Source organism: Ambystoma mexicanum, chromosome 8 (genome assembly GCF_040938575.1).
Source record: "Ambystoma mexicanum isolate Mex_15411 chromosome 8, UKY_AmexF1_1, whole genome shotgun sequence".
Taxonomy (NCBI): domain Eukaryota; kingdom Metazoa; phylum Chordata; class Amphibia; order Caudata; family Ambystomatidae; genus Ambystoma; species Ambystoma mexicanum.
In genome coordinates this window covers 666965353-666982973 of record NC_090929.1, presented here as the reverse complement: position 1 = coordinate 666982973, position 17621 = coordinate 666965353, and the positions used below count along the sequence as shown (strand labels likewise).

Below are 17621 nucleotides of genomic sequence, written 5' to 3'. Positions count from 1 at the left end.
TCACACCAGAGTGCGACTTGAGTTGCCCCCCTGTGGTACCCAGACAGAGTGGCACCACTTTTGGATGCTTCTGTGGAGAAGCCTGCCAAAAAGTGGAACAAAGGGCTCGACTTGGGTTGGAGTCATAGAAGCGAACACAAATGCCATTTTGGAACAGAGTTCTGGCAAAAAATACCAACCGGTAAATTTATATTAATTTAATAAACCAGCGGTATGTTCGAGGCTATATTAAAAAGTGGTAGCTTCGAACAATGGGAAAATCCCATAGGAATATATTTGCGGTCGAATATAAGTAGTATCCACTGCCACCAGCCAAAACTCGGTCGCGAGGGACTGGACAGTGCCCCCACGAACAACAGACTCCGGGGCAATCGAATTGCCCCGACCAGTACGTCTACAATATGATGGTTTGTACTGGTTCTGTTCACAATTTAAGACTAGTAAAGCCAATGGTAACTTTACATGCCCTGGGAGACAGTAGTCAGTCCCAGGGTATGGAGTCTATGTTTGGGGGTCGCTACGACACCCTTGGGTTACTGCACGGAGGGTGCTGTGTAACCCACATACTAAAAACACATGAAGCCCTATGGGGTAAAGGGCCCCATAGTCCATAAAACACATACAAAGTCAAAGGAACACTTCAAATCATGTCTAAGAGTGGGAGAAACAGTCTCACTCTTAGCAGGAGAAAAAAATAAACCCCAAGAATCCAGCAAAGCTGCTGGGGGACTCACTAGGTTTGGGAAATTAGCCTTTACAGAGAATTCTCCCGAACAGCGGTTCAATGACAGAGGGTCTGCAGAGCCCCAGTTTGCCGCGATTAATCTTTTGCCTGCCCCAAATGCTATTGCCAAAAACATTTTTTTCATATTTTGAGAGATCAACTTCACCCTCAATGCCTAAGAGTGTCATTTTGGGATCCCAGAAGACCTGTAACACCTGGCAGTCCCATATCATATGGTAGAAGGTGGCAGGTTCCATTTTGCATCTGAGGCATGTCTCGTCTTCCAGTCCCCTCCATCTGGCCATGGGCGTGCGTGAATGGTATGAGCGGTGAAGGATTATCAATTGTATTAGCCTGAGTTTAGATTCTATACCAATTTCTCTAGGGGACATTAATGCATCAACCGAGTCTTCTGGTTCCAGCTGACCTTTCCCACTTCTCCTTGAGTCCGTCGAGCTGAGTAGCCCCGAAGGAGTTAAGGGCTTGATAGAGCGTGGAAGTGACCTTGGAGGCAATTTTTTGCAGGAGGATATTGGTTTCAATGGGAGTACAGGGGGGTATGGTTGTCGTATCGGGGAATTGGGTGCGGATGGCGTGGGCCAACTGCGCATGTCGAAACTGGTCCATGGGTGCGAGGTCGAATTGCTCTTGCATGGCCTCGAAGTCGAGGAGGTGACCCTCCTGTATCACGTGTGCTAATGTGTGTATCCCTTTTGCGTGCCAGTGACCGAAGGAGCCCATCTTTACTATTTCCGGGAGGAGCACGTTGGGCCATAGGGGTTGCGATAGTGTTGATTTACCTTTCCAGCCAATTAGTTTGTGCGCATCCCGCCAGGCCTGGCAAATATGGTGTGTCATTCTGGGAACATCGGGGGTTGGTTGTGGGTGGCGTAGAGGATCTGCAGCGGGGTTAACGGGGTCATGCTCTCTATTTCAATGCGGATATGGGGGAGTGTGGGGTCTGCGTGTATCCAGCCGTTTACTACCCCGATCTGAGCTGCAAGGTAATAGGTGCGTATGCAGGGTAAACCAATGCCTCCCTCCCAAACTGATCGCTTAAGCGTATCGGGGGCGATTCTGGGTTGTTTCCCACCCCACAGCAGTGTGCAAAGGTGTCTTGTCAATGAGTGCGAAGGTGTCTCGGGGAATGACAAGTGGGGCATTTTGGAGTACGTACAGCAGTCTGGGGAGGGTCATCTTGAATAGCGCAGCTCTTCCCATTAGTGATAGGGGGAGTGATTGCCATTGGGAGGTATCTCTATTGAACCGGTCAATTACTGGTTGTAAGTTAAGTTGAAGGAACCCACCAAGTGTCTGGTCGAGCCGTATACCCAGGTATTTAAATTCCCTAATAGAGACATGATATGGGCAGGTCTCAGGGATCGCAGACTCTCCGCCCTGGATCGGGAAGTAAATGGTTTTGGCCTCATTCACCTTTATGCCCGCAAAGTTCTGATATTCCCTAAGAATGAGGGAGACAATCGGGCAGGAAGTGCGTGGGTTACTGAGGTATATGAGGAGGTCATCCGCATAGAGCAATAGTCGGTCTCACCCGCCCCCTCAGCCAGGCGAATCCTGTCCAGTTAGTGTTAGCTCTAAGCTCAATTGCGAGTGGTTCGATGGCCAGGAGGAAAAGAAGCGGGGAGAGCGGGCACCCCTGTCTCGTACCTCGACCCAGGGGAAATGATTCAGAAGACCTGCTGTTCACCCTTACCATGGCCTCCGGGAGTGCATAGAGAAGTTTAACCCACGATATAAACGTTTGCCCCAGGTTCATCCGAGCCATGATTGCCCATAGAGCCTCCCACCCCACAGAGTCAAATGCTTTTTCAAAGTCCACCGCCATGAGGGCAAGTGGGGCTGGTATTTCCTTGGCTCTACTCAGCGCCAGTGGAACTCTACGTAGATTTATTGGGCATGAATCCACATTGGTCTGGGTGGACGAGGGTCTCTATCACCTGCAGTAGTCTGTTGGCGAGTGTTCTGGCGAGGACCTTGGCTTCGCCGTTGATCAGGGCTATGGGGCTATAGGAGGCACATTCCTCTGGGGGTTTCCCGGGCTTATGTATGACTATTATGCATGCCTTCCTGAGGTCCGTTGGGAGTGCACCCAGCTCTTTGCTGTGTAGGAACATACGGTGCATGTGGGTGCGTAGTGTACCACCGAGGCATTTCCATGTTTCTGTAGGGAACCCATTGGGCTCCGGGGTTTTCCCGGGTTGGAGCTGTGCAAGCGCCTCTTGCACCTCGGTTACAGTGATTTCAACGTTCAGGAGGTCTGTTTGGCGCTGTGAGAGTTTCGGGATCGCTATCTGGCTCTCGGCGAGTGGGGTATAGAGTTTCTTATAGTAGGCGGCAAATGCCTCAACAATGTCGAAGTCGTCCATGAGGAGTGTTCCGTCTGGAGACTCAATGGCCCGTACGTGTCCCCTGGTCTGTTCACGCCTCTCCATCCAGGCCAGGGTCTTATTCGCCTTGTCGCCCTGTTCATAAATTTGGCTCCGGACTAACTGATGGGCTGTTCGTGCATTGTCATGACCTAGGTTGCTAAGGGCATCTTGTGCTGTAAGCTCAGGCTCTTTTGCCTCTTGGGTGCAGTGTTCTAGGGTTTGCCGTTCACACTCCAGGACCCGTGCTTCTGCCTCTTTGATCCTTTGGACTTGTCGTTGTTGGTAGGCTGAAACCTCCGAAATAGCTTCCCCACGGAAGACAGTCTTGTATGCCTCCCAGAGCGAGATCGGGCAATCCACTGAGCCTTCGTTTTTTTCAAAATATTCCGTCGTCTTTTTTTCCAGTTCCTCCGCAATTTCAGGGAGACATAGGTGATATGTGTTCAGGCGCCAGTTACGATCCGGACCTCGGAAGGAGTTATTCATGGTCAGAAGGAGCGGAGAGTGGTCCGAAATACCCCTTGCGAGGAATTCAACGTCAAGAAGCCTGTGATTTATGGTGCGGGGGATGAAGGCATAATCAATCCTGGAGAACGACTTGTGAACGCCTGAAAAAAAGGAAAAAACAGCCTCATCATTGTTTATTGATTGATTTTGTTTATTTATAGAGCGCCTTACACCAAGGCACTGAAGTGTGCCTTGCGAAGTGAGCGCCATGCGTCCGTCATTCCCAGAGCTTCGGCGAACATGGCGAGTGGTGTGGAGGCAGGGCGGGTTTGTGAGATCTATCGACTGCAGTGTTCATCACTTCATTAAAGTCCCCGCCAATCACCCATACATCGGCCTCATCTTCCAATAGCAGATTCCGTAGTTCGGATAGCAGTTCTTTCGTCTGCGTGGGGGGGGGGCATAGATTGCAGCGAGGCCCCATTTCTCGCCTCAGATGTCGGCCAGTATCATAACGTAGCGGCCCTGGGGGTCGGTTTTGACTTTCCTAACCTGCAGGGGGACTCGCTTGTGGACGAGTATCATCGTGCCCCTAGTTCCTGTTGTGAATCCGGCATGGTAGGTGTGTGAGTAGTTGGATCTTTTGAAGAAGTTAGTGCTTGTGCCTAACAAATGTGTTTTGTTTAGAAGGGCAATGTCCGGCGAGTATCAGTTGAGGTACTAGAGCACCAATCTTCGCTTTATGCTGGAGCCGAGGACGTTAATGTTCCTGGTGAGCACGGTTACCTTGTTGGGGTTCATTCTATCTGCGTGTGTCTCTTATCAGGGCATCTGGAAGGATCAGTGGCGGTCGCACACTTTCGGGAGGTGTGTAATGATGTACTTTCGGGGGAGGCGTCCTGGGGCCGTCTCGTGTTGGTGTACCTGCTGCCTCGGTGATAATTGTGTCAGCGATCTTGCCCCTAGACAGTGCTTGATTTCCTTGTCGGTGTATTCTTGTATCTTGCCTTCTTGTCCTTTGATTCTGTTTCTTTATAGTCCTTAAACTCCCCCCACCATGTACTCCCCTCCCCCCCATTAACCCCCCCGGCCCCGCCCCCTCAACTGGGACCTGTCGCCCAAACATTAAACTTATAACTTGTTAAACTTCTTCGGGATAACCCGGGCTGTGATAATGCGCGCGCCTCATTAGGGGCGGCGGTCGCTAAGTGAGCACTCCCATTCTATCAAGCTGCAGTTTAGTCCCCTTGGTGCGTGATCTTCACCCCTTTTCCGTAGGGATCCCCATTGCATCGTCGTCTGCAATGGTCGGAGAGCAAGGGGGCGAGGGTCTCCCAGGCCGAGGCCGCTGTGTGGGCAGGCCCGATGGCGTACCCCTCCCTCTGGAGTCCGTGAGGACTTGGGTTTCAAGCCAGTCCCATGCGTCTTTAGGGTTATAAAACGGGTGAGTTGTGCCCTCATACTGAACTTTTAGCAATGCCAGGAAGAAGAGGGCATATTTGATAGATAGCTACTGGAGCTTCTTCTTGACAGAGTCAAATGACTGGCGGCCTTTTTGGACTTCTTTAGTGTAATCGGGGTAGAAACCGACCTTGTAGCCGTTGTATGTGATCGGGCCGGAAGCCCTTGCCATTCGTAGGATCGCATCCTGGTCGCGGTAGTTCAGTAGACGTGCAATCATTGTTCTGGGCGGGGCTCCCGGTGTAGGTCGGCCGGTGGGGACTCTGTGTGCCCTTTCCACGGAAAAGAATTTGAATAGCTTCTTATGGGCAAAGACATGGGTGAGCCAATCTTCTAAGAAGAATACTGTGCGGGGGCCTTCCTCTTTCTCTGGTATTCCGAGGACCCTGAGATTATTGCGCCGCGCCCTCCCCTCACTATCCTCGGCGCGGTTTTCCAGTTGGGCCACTTTTTGGGCGATCGCAGTGAGTTGCTGTTCCATGCGGTGGGCCGCGTGTTCTGTGTCAGACACTCTGTTCTGCTTCCCCCACCCTAGTCGATAGTTTGCGGAGGTCTTGGCGTATAAGGGACACCTCAGAGGATAGGCCGCCCATTTTGAGTTCGAAGGATGTCCTCGAGTCCCCAATCGCTTTCATGAGGTCTGACAGAGATAGGGGGGGTCGCAGGGCTCCCTGGAGGCGCCCACCTCTTCTGGGGGCTGAGGCTCACGCTGGAGGGGGGGCCCCCACAGTGTAGAGGTCCATTTTGCTTTGTAGCGTTTGCCGCTTGGATTTCTCTTTCCCCATGTTTTGGTCGAGCGGCTCTGCGTAGCAAGGATCTGGGTGCTTTACGTCCGTGCACCGGGGATTGAATGCAGGGTCGGGAGAGGTCCTGTATAGATCAGGCGGTCCTGTATAGGCTGCGCAGGGTGCTCACTGCGAATCCCTGCAACGGTCCCATTTACGGTGGCAACAACGCAGCCGCTGCAAGTGACAATCTCGCTTAGTGGTATGGCACTGGCTCGTGCCTATCTCCGACACCTAGAGTGGCCCCCGTGGTTCCTGTGATCTTAGCCGAATTGCGTAGGGGCCACGTGGGGAGGACCGTGTCCTTGTTCATACGCTGGTGTGGGGCTGGCCAGTGTCGATCTTCACCACATAGGGTGGCCCCCCCGTGGTTTCTGCGATTCTGCCGGTGGTTTAGGTTGCACAGAGGGGTCCCGAGGGGGAGACAGGGCAGTCCCGTAGGTCGCGCAGAGTCCGGGGGTCCACCGTGGACAAGGGGCGGCTCAGTTGGTTGTGATGAGAGGTGATGCGCAATGTCACCCAGAGATTTTACTTCCTCCCTATGGAGTATTTGTACAGTGTTTTGCTTTATGCGCGCATGATTATGGTCAGTTCAACGGGGCCCCCCGTCCCTTCAGCGGCGTGTATCACCGATGCTGCCTGGGCCCCTGACCGATCGTGGAGTGTGTGGGGGGGGCTGCAGGCAGGCATTGTCACAGGTTCAGGGGGCTTATGTTGTTGGGGGAGGGGAGCGCGCTCGGCCCCCGTCGTCCAGCTTCTCCTCGGGCAGAACTCTTATGTTGAAGGGGAACGAGAGAAGGGTGCGCCGCCTCCCCAGCACGGGTCACTGTCCAATTGTTGGCGGGTGAGGTTGCACGTACCTTGTTGGTGCCGTTGGGGGGAGCGCAGTGCCGTGCTGCCCTGAGTCTTTCCTTTTTTCCCCGCCGCGTCTCGTCCCCAGGTGCTGCAGTCTCGCTGATTGGGGGGAGGTGCGGAGGGGGGTACGTGTCTCGTCTCAGTCTGTGGTGCCGGTTCGGGCTCCGCTGAGTGGGCGCCCCGTGTTGTCGGTGTCCAGCCGCTCGGTGCGTTGTGGATGTCTGGCCGCCACGTGGATGAGGCAGTCCTCTGCCCGGGGGCCGGGTCGCGGCAGCCACAGGCGCGGGACGTCAGTTGCGGCCGTACTCGGGGTTCGGGTCCTCGTCTGGCCGCCGTGCCTGGATTCTAGCAGGGAGGGAGGGGCGGATGTCTCCCAGCGGTGGTCTGTTGACGTGGTATCGCCGTCTGCAGTCCAAGGATCGCCCGTTCCCCGGGGCCCCGAAGGCCACGGTAGCCCGAGGGGGAAGGGCGGAGCGGCCGCTCACGTCCGCCCAGCAATGGCAGCGGGTCTGGCAAAGGCGGACTCTGGGACGTTACTCGTGTTCCCGGGTGCGATTCTGCTCCAGGTTGCAGGAGTTGCTGCCCGAGTGGGTCCGCTGCCTCGATCCTGTCCGAGGTCGGGCGTGTTTTCGCAAGAACGGGAGTTTAACAGGATATATTGCCACGGCCGCCGGGAGCCGATTCAATTAGCTCCTCATACGTGGCTCGCGCATGCGCAGTCCCAAGTGGTGCATTTTAAGCATATTAGTGGGCCATTAATATTATTCACCACTTGGAACTTTTGAAAACCACTTTACAGGAGGAGTGGGGGTTTTCATTCATATTGTACATATGTTGTTGTATACCTCAATTGTTAAGTGCACTCCCTTGACATGGGGTCAGCCTGCACTTCAAGTTCAATCCTGCTGCATGGTCGACTTAGCCATTCATCATTCGAGGTTGATGAATTCAGTAGATTACATCGGGTAATATCTGTTCTTACAGGATTTAGAAGCAGGAAGAATCTAGCAAGAAACGCTATACTAACTAAAAATAATTACTATGTCACAAAAAAATTATTTTCAGTAACTTAGGTGATTTGCAATTGGTAGGTACACTAATTGTGCCCAATTTGGAACTAATTCCCCTTAACCCATTAGTCACATGCCAGATAAGCAAAGCATCATTCAATGGAACATTTTCCACCAGGCACTGCAGTGCAAGGAGTATGTAACCATGTGTCCATTATGAAGCATGGGGCCCGCAAACACAAACGTCACATGTAAAGAAATTGGCATATGCAAATTGTTTAAGAAGGAAAGTTTCAGCATGCGTGTCACTTATTTGTTCAATATGCAGGTACCAGCTGTATAAAGGCACAGAAGTTGGCAGTCGTCACCAGAACACAAACATGGGCATTTGATTTGATTATTATTCCCATTAAGGCACTTCCGTACTGGAAAGAAGAATCAGAAGATAACATTTCTTCACAAAGATTATGCAAATAGTGTGGAACATTTGGGACAAACAAATTGCATTCTGGCAACAAATGCAAATCTTACATGTACAAAAGAAGCTTATTGGAACTTTTGACAGTTGGGCATTCAATTAATTTATTTTCTGACTTACTCATGTACTACTCTGCAACTAACCCCTTTACTGTCTACATGAGTGCAGCAGGGAAAGGGTCAGTTGGCGGCAACATTTTCTTCGCAGATTGCGTACTTGATCCAGCCAGCGATGCACCTCATAGTGTACCAGAGCTCAAAGCGGCATAGAAATTTTAGAGTGCTAAAATGGGGACTGTCTCAATAAGTGGGTTCAGTGGGGAGTACTTTCTACAACCTCTGATTACAGAGCAGTACAATGGGTATTCACATGGATGGCCAAGCCAGCCTGGTTTCTTTGCTTCAGGTTCTCTTCAATCACTGGGGACTCTCTCATCTGAAACCCCAAGAGATTAATTTCCGCAGCCACCCCTTGGTCCCTGCCCCCATCTGGCCTGCCCCACCACTTTATTGATGCCTCCACCGCTACAACAACTAACAGTATGTCATGCCTGTCAAATAGAGCAGGCTGATTATCTAGCCTTCCCGCACAGTTCTGGGTCAGGGTGCTCTGCCATTGATGTTTCATACCTAAAAGTCCCTCTTGGCCAACACACAATGGCCCAGAGCTACTGGCGAGCAACATTTTAAAGTCAGGAAAGCAACATGTTGCTCACGAGCTACATGTTTGGGATTAGTGGTCTAGAGATTGACACTTCTGCAGCTAATACCTAGTGACATGGGATGTGTAGGATTTGTTTAGTGGAGGGTGCTCAATTCTGTTATATCATTGTCTTTGACAGATACTGCCTGAAGGGTTCTTCCCACCCATATTTTCCTGGTTTGCACTTTACTTGTGCATTTTTCAGCTGATATTTTTTCTAATTGGGGGAATTCGCCCAACCGCCACCCTACTATCCATACTCTACACAATCGTTAACATTTACCCGACAAATAAAAAATGTGATGAAAAGCCACGAGTAAAGTGCAAATGAGAACAAAGGTGAGAATGTGTTACGGCCTGCAGAAATGCATGTGCCACGGTCTTAATATTCTGCCCTAGCGGTTGTTTTGTAATCATTGGGTGACATTCTTTCCTAATGCTGTTATTTTTTGCGATGGAACCACATAAGTCAGTTTGCCCATGCCTTACTAACTTAATTTACAGCAACGCAATATTAAATCCACTTTGAAACACAGATGAAGAATATGCCATCACACGAACAAAAACATAGAACAAATATCATACCATGCCGTAGGAGTTGCCGTTGTAAAGAATGAGCATTTGCTTTCTTCCTTTGGTTTTGCAGTTAACAGAATGTTGATCTTTTATTTATTTATTGGTCATTTGTATGGTGCCTATACACAAGTGTTTCCAGGCGCCACATGGTGTGCTGATAAGGGGATGCTGGTGGAGGGGGACTGGTCAAGGAGGGCCTGGCCACCGAAGACTCATAGGGGGATCAGGCACCAGTCGCACCAGCAGAGGGACATTTGCACAGGAGGGGGAGAAGGAAGGAGGAGGAGGAGAAGAGGAAAGTCTTGAGGAGTTTCCGGATACATAAGATCTGGATCAAGTCTGAGGGGGGCATAGAAGCCATTCCAGAGTTAGGCTCCTGCTGAGGAAAGGGATCTACTACCCACTCTCTTCTTGGAGAACTGTCTGACCTGCAGAGGGTTGGAACTAGAGGACAGAAGAAATCTAGCGGGGAGGTATTTAGGGAGGAAAGCTGGATGTAGAGGTTAGAGGCCCCAAACAGCCTTGTGGGTGATGCAAAGGGTCTTGAATCTGATTTTTGCAGTCACCGGAAGCCAGTGGAGAGATTTTAGGGCTGGAGAGAGACGGTCCCTGGCGTTGAGGCCAAGGATAAGTCTCGCAGCCCTGTTCTGCATTAGTTGAAGAGGGTGGAGGGAAGCCAGAGGCAGATTGACGAAGAGGCTGTTGCAGTAGTCCAGGCGCGAGAGAACCACAGCTCTGGTGACATTGAGCTTCTGGGGGGAAGGTGAGGAAATGGAGAATGCCCCTGAGAAGGTTGAGCTGAAAGCTGGACTTCTTGGCAAGGTCTGTGTTGTGCGGAGAGAGAGGGAGAAGTCAAAGAGGACCCCAAGGTTTTTAACCTTACATGAGGTTCAGGAGAGGGGACCCAGGGAGCAGGTGTGCCAATGACGAGGATCTCAGTCTTGCTGGCATTAGGGCAGAGATCGTTGGCTGAGCACCACGTCGGATATGAGAGAGGAAAGGGAGGAGGTTAGAGGAAGGGAGCTTAAAGGAAAGTTGAGGGTCCTCAGCATAGCACTGTAAGTGAGGAGAGAAGGTGGAGATCAGGTGGGTCAAAAGGGCAAGGTAGATGTTGAAGAGCCATGGCAATAGGATAGAGCTCTGACACAGGCAGAGTGTGAGGTGGAGGATAGGAAAGGGCCCAACTTCACTTGGGAGGGTCGGTTTGAAAGGAAGGTGGTCAGCCATGCCAGTGGCCGCTCGTGTTGCCTATTGTATCACAGAGATGATTTATGAGGATGGCATGGTTGATGGTGTCAAAGGCAGAAGAGAGATCAAGAAGGATCAGAACAGGAGGAGATATAGAGTCCAGGTTGCAGAGCAAGCCCTTCACAGGTGTTCAGGAGAGCAGTTTCGGTGACTGACTGCTCTGAAGCCAGACTGATGGTCATAGAGGCAGCAATCCATTTTGGTGTAGAGGGTCAGTTTTGCATGATCAGCTTCTCCATGAGTTTGTCCAAGAAGTCGGTGATGGATATAGGGTCATTGTGTTTGTTTTTGGAATCGCTGGAAATGTGTACTATGTGTACTGTGGCACTTTCCTTTGTTATTTTGTTACTGCATTGTTATTACTTTACTATTTTTTCTAAATTCTATTGTAAAAGGTTGGTAAACCAAATACAAATAAAAAATAAAAAAAGTATAGGGTGATAGCTGGGAATGAAGGGTATGTAGATGGATTTTTTAGGAGAGGGTGCATAAGAGGGTGTTTGAGGGGTTGTGGGAAGGAGCCAGTGGTAAAGGAGTGGTTTCAGAGATCAGCCAGGGAAGGGGGCGAGAGAGATCATCTCGTCCTTGATAGTTCTGGAACAGCATGGGAGCACCTGATTGGAGGAGACTTTCATACAGCGGACTACTCTAGATACCTTGTCTGGTGCATTGGGAGAGGAGGGGGAGAGAGTGGGGGCAGGGGCGGGAAGGGCCAAGGGAGGCAAGAGAAGAGGGAGGTTTGGGGGTAGATAACGGTGAGGACAGGAGATCCTGTGTTTTGGTAGAGAAGGGGGATGCAAGTGCTGAGCAAAGTGCTTGGTGTGGAAGTGGAGAGAGACTGCAGTAGGATTGGCGACTTCCTTGCAGATTTTTATGTGTTCGGATGGGTTATTAGTTGCCCCAGAGATGCGGGACAGTAAATGAGCCCTCTTCTTGGAGTGTATGGTAAGACGATATTGCCTTTGTACCAGGCGACAGGCCAGTTTATCAGAGGATGAACTTGAGACCTGCCACTTCCACTCAGCAGCTTTGCACTCGAGTTTCAAAGCTGCTAAGTCGGAGTCATACCAAGTGTTGCATTTGGAGGCAGACTTCATGTGGATCCTCATGGCAGGGGCAAGGATGTCCAGAGTGTTAGAGATGGAGGTAAGCCAGAGCAGCGTCGGTAGGAGAGTCAAAGGTCGGGTGGGAGGAGGGATGAAGGTGACGGCAAATAAAGCAATTGACACGCTTCGTCGGTCGAATGATGGAGAAGGAGACTGGCAGTGCTGGAAGAGGCATCATCTGGGTGTCGGGGAACTGAAGATGGGAGGAAAGGAGAGGGTGGTCGGACCAGGAGAGAGGAGTAGTAAGAGGGTTGGAGAGGGGGATATCTGTTGAGATCCAAGGTATGGCCGGCAGAGTGGGTTGGCCCAAAAGGAAGAATTTTGAGGGGAAGAGTCAGAGAGGTCACGAAAGAGTTCAGTTGTCAAAGATGAAGGTTAAAGTCCCCAAGTAAGAGGTTTGGAGGAGGAAGCCAGGAGCGACATGGAGAAATCTGCGGATTCCAAGAGATGTCCGCCCATTGCTTTGAAATGCCAAGAAGCATACCACAATGACTGACACGTGGTGCATTAGAGAATTTTAAAGTATTCATTGGCACTAACACACCGAAGAAATTTTTCAGTTTGACTTCACTTTTCACAGTAATATGGTTGCAGAATAGAAAGGATGATATTCATATCTCATATTTTTTCTGTGGATAGGGATCACTGTCCGAATGGGTCTTTAATAACATTGGTGTATCACTACAATGATATGTTCATATAAAACCTTAAATTACATGACAGTGTAGACTGCTTTAATAATTTTGGAAATGATATCATTAAAAATAGATTCATAGATAAACAGTCAATTTTGCTATACATTTGTAGGCAAAGTGTTTTCTGCATGTGCATTGAGACATGTTATTTAGTAAATTAGTGAAGAATATGTTTTGCTTCTGCTGCTTCAGACATCACCAGCAGGGGCGTTTGCACCACCAGAGCAGACGATGTGGGTGCACCCTCGTTTGATTATCCATTATCGCAAGCGGGTGTGGGTCTCAGTGATAAGTTCATTGAAATGTAAGTGATGCTTTATAGCTTATAGCCAGCTCTGGCTGGGGTTTACATGCCTCTGATAGCGATAAGAAATTAGTATGTGATGTATGTGACCTGGCTAGTAACGCCTTTGTTTTTCCTAGGCGCGAGATGATGCCCCTTTTATCACTTATATTTTCTGCACTGTTTATCCTCTTTGGGACAGTTATTGTTCAAGCATTCAGGTAAGCAATGTCATCACTTTTAGTTTTCCTCTCTGAAGCAGTTCTTGTTTTTAAAATGTTTATTTTTTGCTTTTTATTAATTGTTTGAAAGCAGTACGGAATAATTGGTATTCATAGTTTTATTTTTTTAGAAATGTTTTTACTGTCGTGTATGATGCATTGCTTTCAGAATAAGAAAGTTCTGTTTGACATAGTCTTTCAAGCAAAAGATTTCAGGAAATCAGTTTGAGTAGAAATCATAATGATGATTTTGCCAATGCAGGATGCTTAGTAAGCAAAAGTATCTCCCCTCACTAGAGGATCCTCCCTATGTAAGAGCACATTCGGCCCCTGATTTAATTTCTTTTAGTAGTCACTACAAGGAAGAGGTATGGTGATTGTTAGGAAAGATTTTCTTTTTGCTGCTTTCCTTGCATAGACTTCTATGGGACCACCTTTCTTTTTGCTGTCTTTTTACCCTGTAATGACGTTTGTAAGTAACCAAAGATGCCTGTTTTTCTTCTCTTGCCGGTTTGCTCATTCCTATGGGGAAGCTGACTAGTCCCTAAGACTATCAGTACTGTGAGACTAAAGGGTTCCTTTTGAGCTGGGCGTATCGCAAGTGAAAGACTTAAGAGCCTTGATTAAGGTGTTTACATTGTTTCTTTGCAGTGCCCCTCATTTTCATTCATTTATATGGCAGAGAGGAGGGGTGGAGCACAACTTGCGGTTCCATCGCCCCCTTCCTCGCGCCATACAAATACTCCATTTGCGCCGTCATGAATTTTCATATCTGCCCAATGGCTGGGGATCTCTATGGAGTCAGCTGGCTATTTGCACCAGCAAAAGCAGACGGGCGCCTTAGGGATCCATTATAAAAACTACCTGCCATGCATTAATGACAGGTGGTGTGTACTTTATTTGCACAGTGGAGTGCAAACAGGGAGGGCAAAAGGCAGCATGCATACTTGTATGCCACCTTTGCTCTCCCCTTTTGCACTCTGCCGTGCAAATGACCAAACTCTAGCGGCAGGGAGGCTTTGCTCTGTTAACATACTGGCTCACTGTCACCAAATTAGGGGCTCAAAGAAAATGAGCTCCAAAATCTTTAATTTTTGTACAGTTACAATTGCACACATCATTTTACAGTGAAGTGCATTTGTGATACTTTGTATCTTTATAACTTTTTAAATAATGGCTTTTTGGTTACTTTGACAATGTGCCTAACACAAGGTGGTGGTAGCAATCATATTTGTCCAATTCTTGCGACATTTTACTTCCGCACTTTTGCATCTACTGCGAATGTCTACGAAAGGTGACACACACCCTAAAATGGCAGTGCTACAAGATTTCTCACTTGTTCTTTGGCCATATTCTTCTTTGGCCTTCTTGCTGCATTCTCAGGTCAGGAAATGTCTTCTATGTAAATCCTTGTCGCAGGGAACCTGCTGCTTTCACGGGCTTAGGAGTGGTTACTATATGTGGCCAGAGGAAGGGACTGAGACTGTCTAGTTCAATCCACATCCCTGTTACCTGAATGTTTGTTGCTGGGTAGATGTTGTGGCCAGTGACCATCAACAATTATAGCCACTGCATGTTTCACTGGTGCTGCTCCTTACCATTGGTGGGCTTGGGCAGGCTCCCAACCCAAATAAACGGAGGGCCTGAGCCACTATTCATCAGGTCATCATTGGCTCCAAGTACCCCACGAAGAAGAGGAGCCGGCGGATGAACCGGAAATTTCCTCTGCCGCTGACTAGCTTCAACTCAGTGCTATCTGGTGAAGCCCTGGTCCTCTGCCCGACCCATGGACAGTGAAAACAACCAGTCTCAACCCGTTCTTGAGCATCTGCGCCTTGTAATCCTTTGCAAGTGGCCCTGGACAAACTGGTGGACTGGTCAGCTCTCTCCTGGGCTACCTCACTGCAGCTGTTGCCGTTTCGAGTACATCCTTCAAACTTAGAGGGTCTTCAGTTTATGGAACAAAATGCTGGCTCATGCATTTTTAGCATTCTTGCATTAATGGAGGCTGTGCTGGGCGTGCTCCTGTGTTCGTCCTCTGAAGATCCCCTATTGCCACCTGACCGTGGTGACTCCCATTGCATCAAAGGATCAAGGTGTGTTCATTATGAAAACTCCTAGGCATGCTGGGGTCATGTATATTCCTAATTTCACATTGTTAGGAAAGATTTCCTTTTTTGCAGCTTTCCCTCCATTAACATCAGTGGAGCCCCTCCCACTTTTTGCTAGGTTTTATTTCATGACCTGACCTTTGGAGGTAAGTGAAGCCTTTTTGCTTTACTTATCTTACTTAGCTCATCTGTTTTGTGGCATGTGAGGGGTTAGAAATGAAAGGCTGACACAAAATTGTCATATTCTCAAGATCAGACATTTTATTAACCAAAATGTGGTATGGAAAATACTTCTCTAGCCCTATTCTAAAGATGAACTTCACTACCCAGGAACTAAAGCCATCCTTCTGTCCGAAACGCCCTATTTGAATGGATTGTGTCCTCCCACGTATTCCTCATCTATGATAATTCGTATCTTCAGCTTCGCTGCTTCGGAATCTTTTTTTTCCCGCAGAGGGCGCTGTGCATGAGGTTGATGTGTCGATGTCCCTCGGAGGTCGCCGTAGGATGTCAACTAAACAAACTTGACTCTGCATTTAACTCTTTTGTCATTGATGGCAACATCATTAAAGTTACTAAGGACACCAAAACCCTAGGCATTTACATTGACTCCACTCTTTCCCTCTCTAGGCAAACCAATGCAGTATCGTCCTCAGCAGCTTACACATGCAAGCTCATCACAGCCTGACGCCCCTTCCTTTCCCCAGCCAATTGCACTACACTAAGTCATCGTAAGTTGACAGATCTAATAACTCTTGTGCAATATCTGCGGTTTGTGTGGTAATCTCCGTTTGTAATTGCTTTACATATGTTTGGTTTTTTAATTGGGCATGGCCCGTAGGAGGTTTCACCAAATCAGTTCATACTGTCTGAACCATTTTGAAGTTCCGCAAGAACTTCCGAGCTCCATTAAAAGTGTTATTTTTCCTCGCCTTTTGGTTTTTCAGTTTTACTGATTGCCTTAACAGCGTGTTGAGATTTTGATGGCAATTTCTCAGGCTTGCCTGAGATCTTGGAACTTCCGGAAAAAATTGGATATACCTTTAGCGGCCCCACTGTAGAAGAAATTGACCCATCTTTTGAAGTGGGTTCCGATTGAACGCTGACTCCTGAGGTTGATACCATTTGAATGTCCTGGCAAAGTTGATTCGCGGAGAGTCTGGCCTGTTCAAATGCTGTATGAAACGACAAATTTGCGACGTTCGGAATAAAGGAGATTACATATGAACAAGGACCGGTTTTTGGCAGTGACTCAAATACCTTGTTTGTTACATTAACTGGTACTGCAGCGCCTTTCCTGGCCTCTAGGGAAGCCGACTCGCCCACCAGAGGGAGCTGAGTTTGAATTGATGGATGAGGACATTGTCGATCCGGCAGACTTAAAGCATCAGCTTGGCATTGCTGATGTTGTAGTAAGATGTTTTGCTCCTGCTCAACTTGAATACTGGGCTTATTACTTGTTTGACCTCCATCAGTTTTAGTACACTCAGAGGACCTTGTCCGGAATAGTTGACTTGCATCATGTTTGAATAATGCAAGTGCCTCTCGGGCGACTTCGGCGAACAGCCTTTTATCAGTTGAATCACTTTTTCTGCCCTCACTTAGTAGGTTAAATGCTGCATCCAGTCTATTGAATCCCTCGTGTTGTTCCACATATGAGCGATCATAGATTTTTTCCAATTGAATCCATTTAGAATTCATCGTGGCCACAACAGTCGTTAAGTCTTTTGTTGCCTTGTGTATATTCTCATAAAGTTTCATAAAAGGGGCCAAAGAAATCGCTGAGGATGCCATTAGGAGGGCTTGTAGTTCAGAAGGGACAACATGGTGGACATTTTCGTTCCTGAGGTTTGTGCCTGTTGCTTCGGCATCCTACCAGGATGATTGTCCTTATCACGCCAGATTTTAGGAAATGGACGTTCCATCAAAGATGAGTCCATAGAATCGTTAGGTAAAGCTGTCATGATGCCCGCTCCCGGGGAGCCGGTTCAAGCCCTGCGTCCCCGAAAGCGGACATCCAGTCCCCAAGGAAGGACCCAGCAACCCCATATAGGGGCCCTTTGGACAGTGTCCTGGCACCTATGGCGCCAGGCTCATTATGGGAGTGCTTGGGTGCACTTACCTGATGCAGACCATGCTGCAGGATCCCGGCCTCCTTGAGGCCTGAAAGGAACTACTTTACCTGTGGGACTAATTTACCATCCGGGCGTGGTCGGGGAAGGATACATACCTGATAGGAGGAAGGATACATAACTGGAACTTCTTCCAAGGCTATTTGAACCCCACCCGAACAGCCACACGTGCTTCGCGTTGTTCTGCATCTAGCAGCTGGACCCTCACTGTGTCTGCTCCTGCATCCTGACTTCTGCCACGCCTGCCAGCATCCTGGATCACCTGCAAAGGAAGAGAAGAAGAGAACAGAAGAAGGAAAAGTCCTTACCTGCTAAATCCGCATCCCGGAGACATCTCGCCGACAATCCTGAAAAGGAAGACTTTTATTTAAAAGCTCATTGCGTCGATCGCTGCAGC

At 48.9% G+C, this 17621-nt stretch overlaps 1 protein-coding gene across 1 annotated transcript in view; it reads left to right on the top strand.

The window, feature by feature from the left end:
* The window catches only part of DNAJC16 (DnaJ heat shock protein family (Hsp40) member C16), a 1127735-nt gene that overhangs the window by 704676 nt on the left and 405438 nt on the right, over positions 1-17621 (top strand). The window contains exon 12 of the mRNA XM_069610457.1: positions 12901-12981. Coding sequence (XP_069466558.1) covers positions 12901-12981 — 81 coding nt within the window. The remainder of the gene's footprint in view (positions 1-12900; positions 12982-17621) is intronic.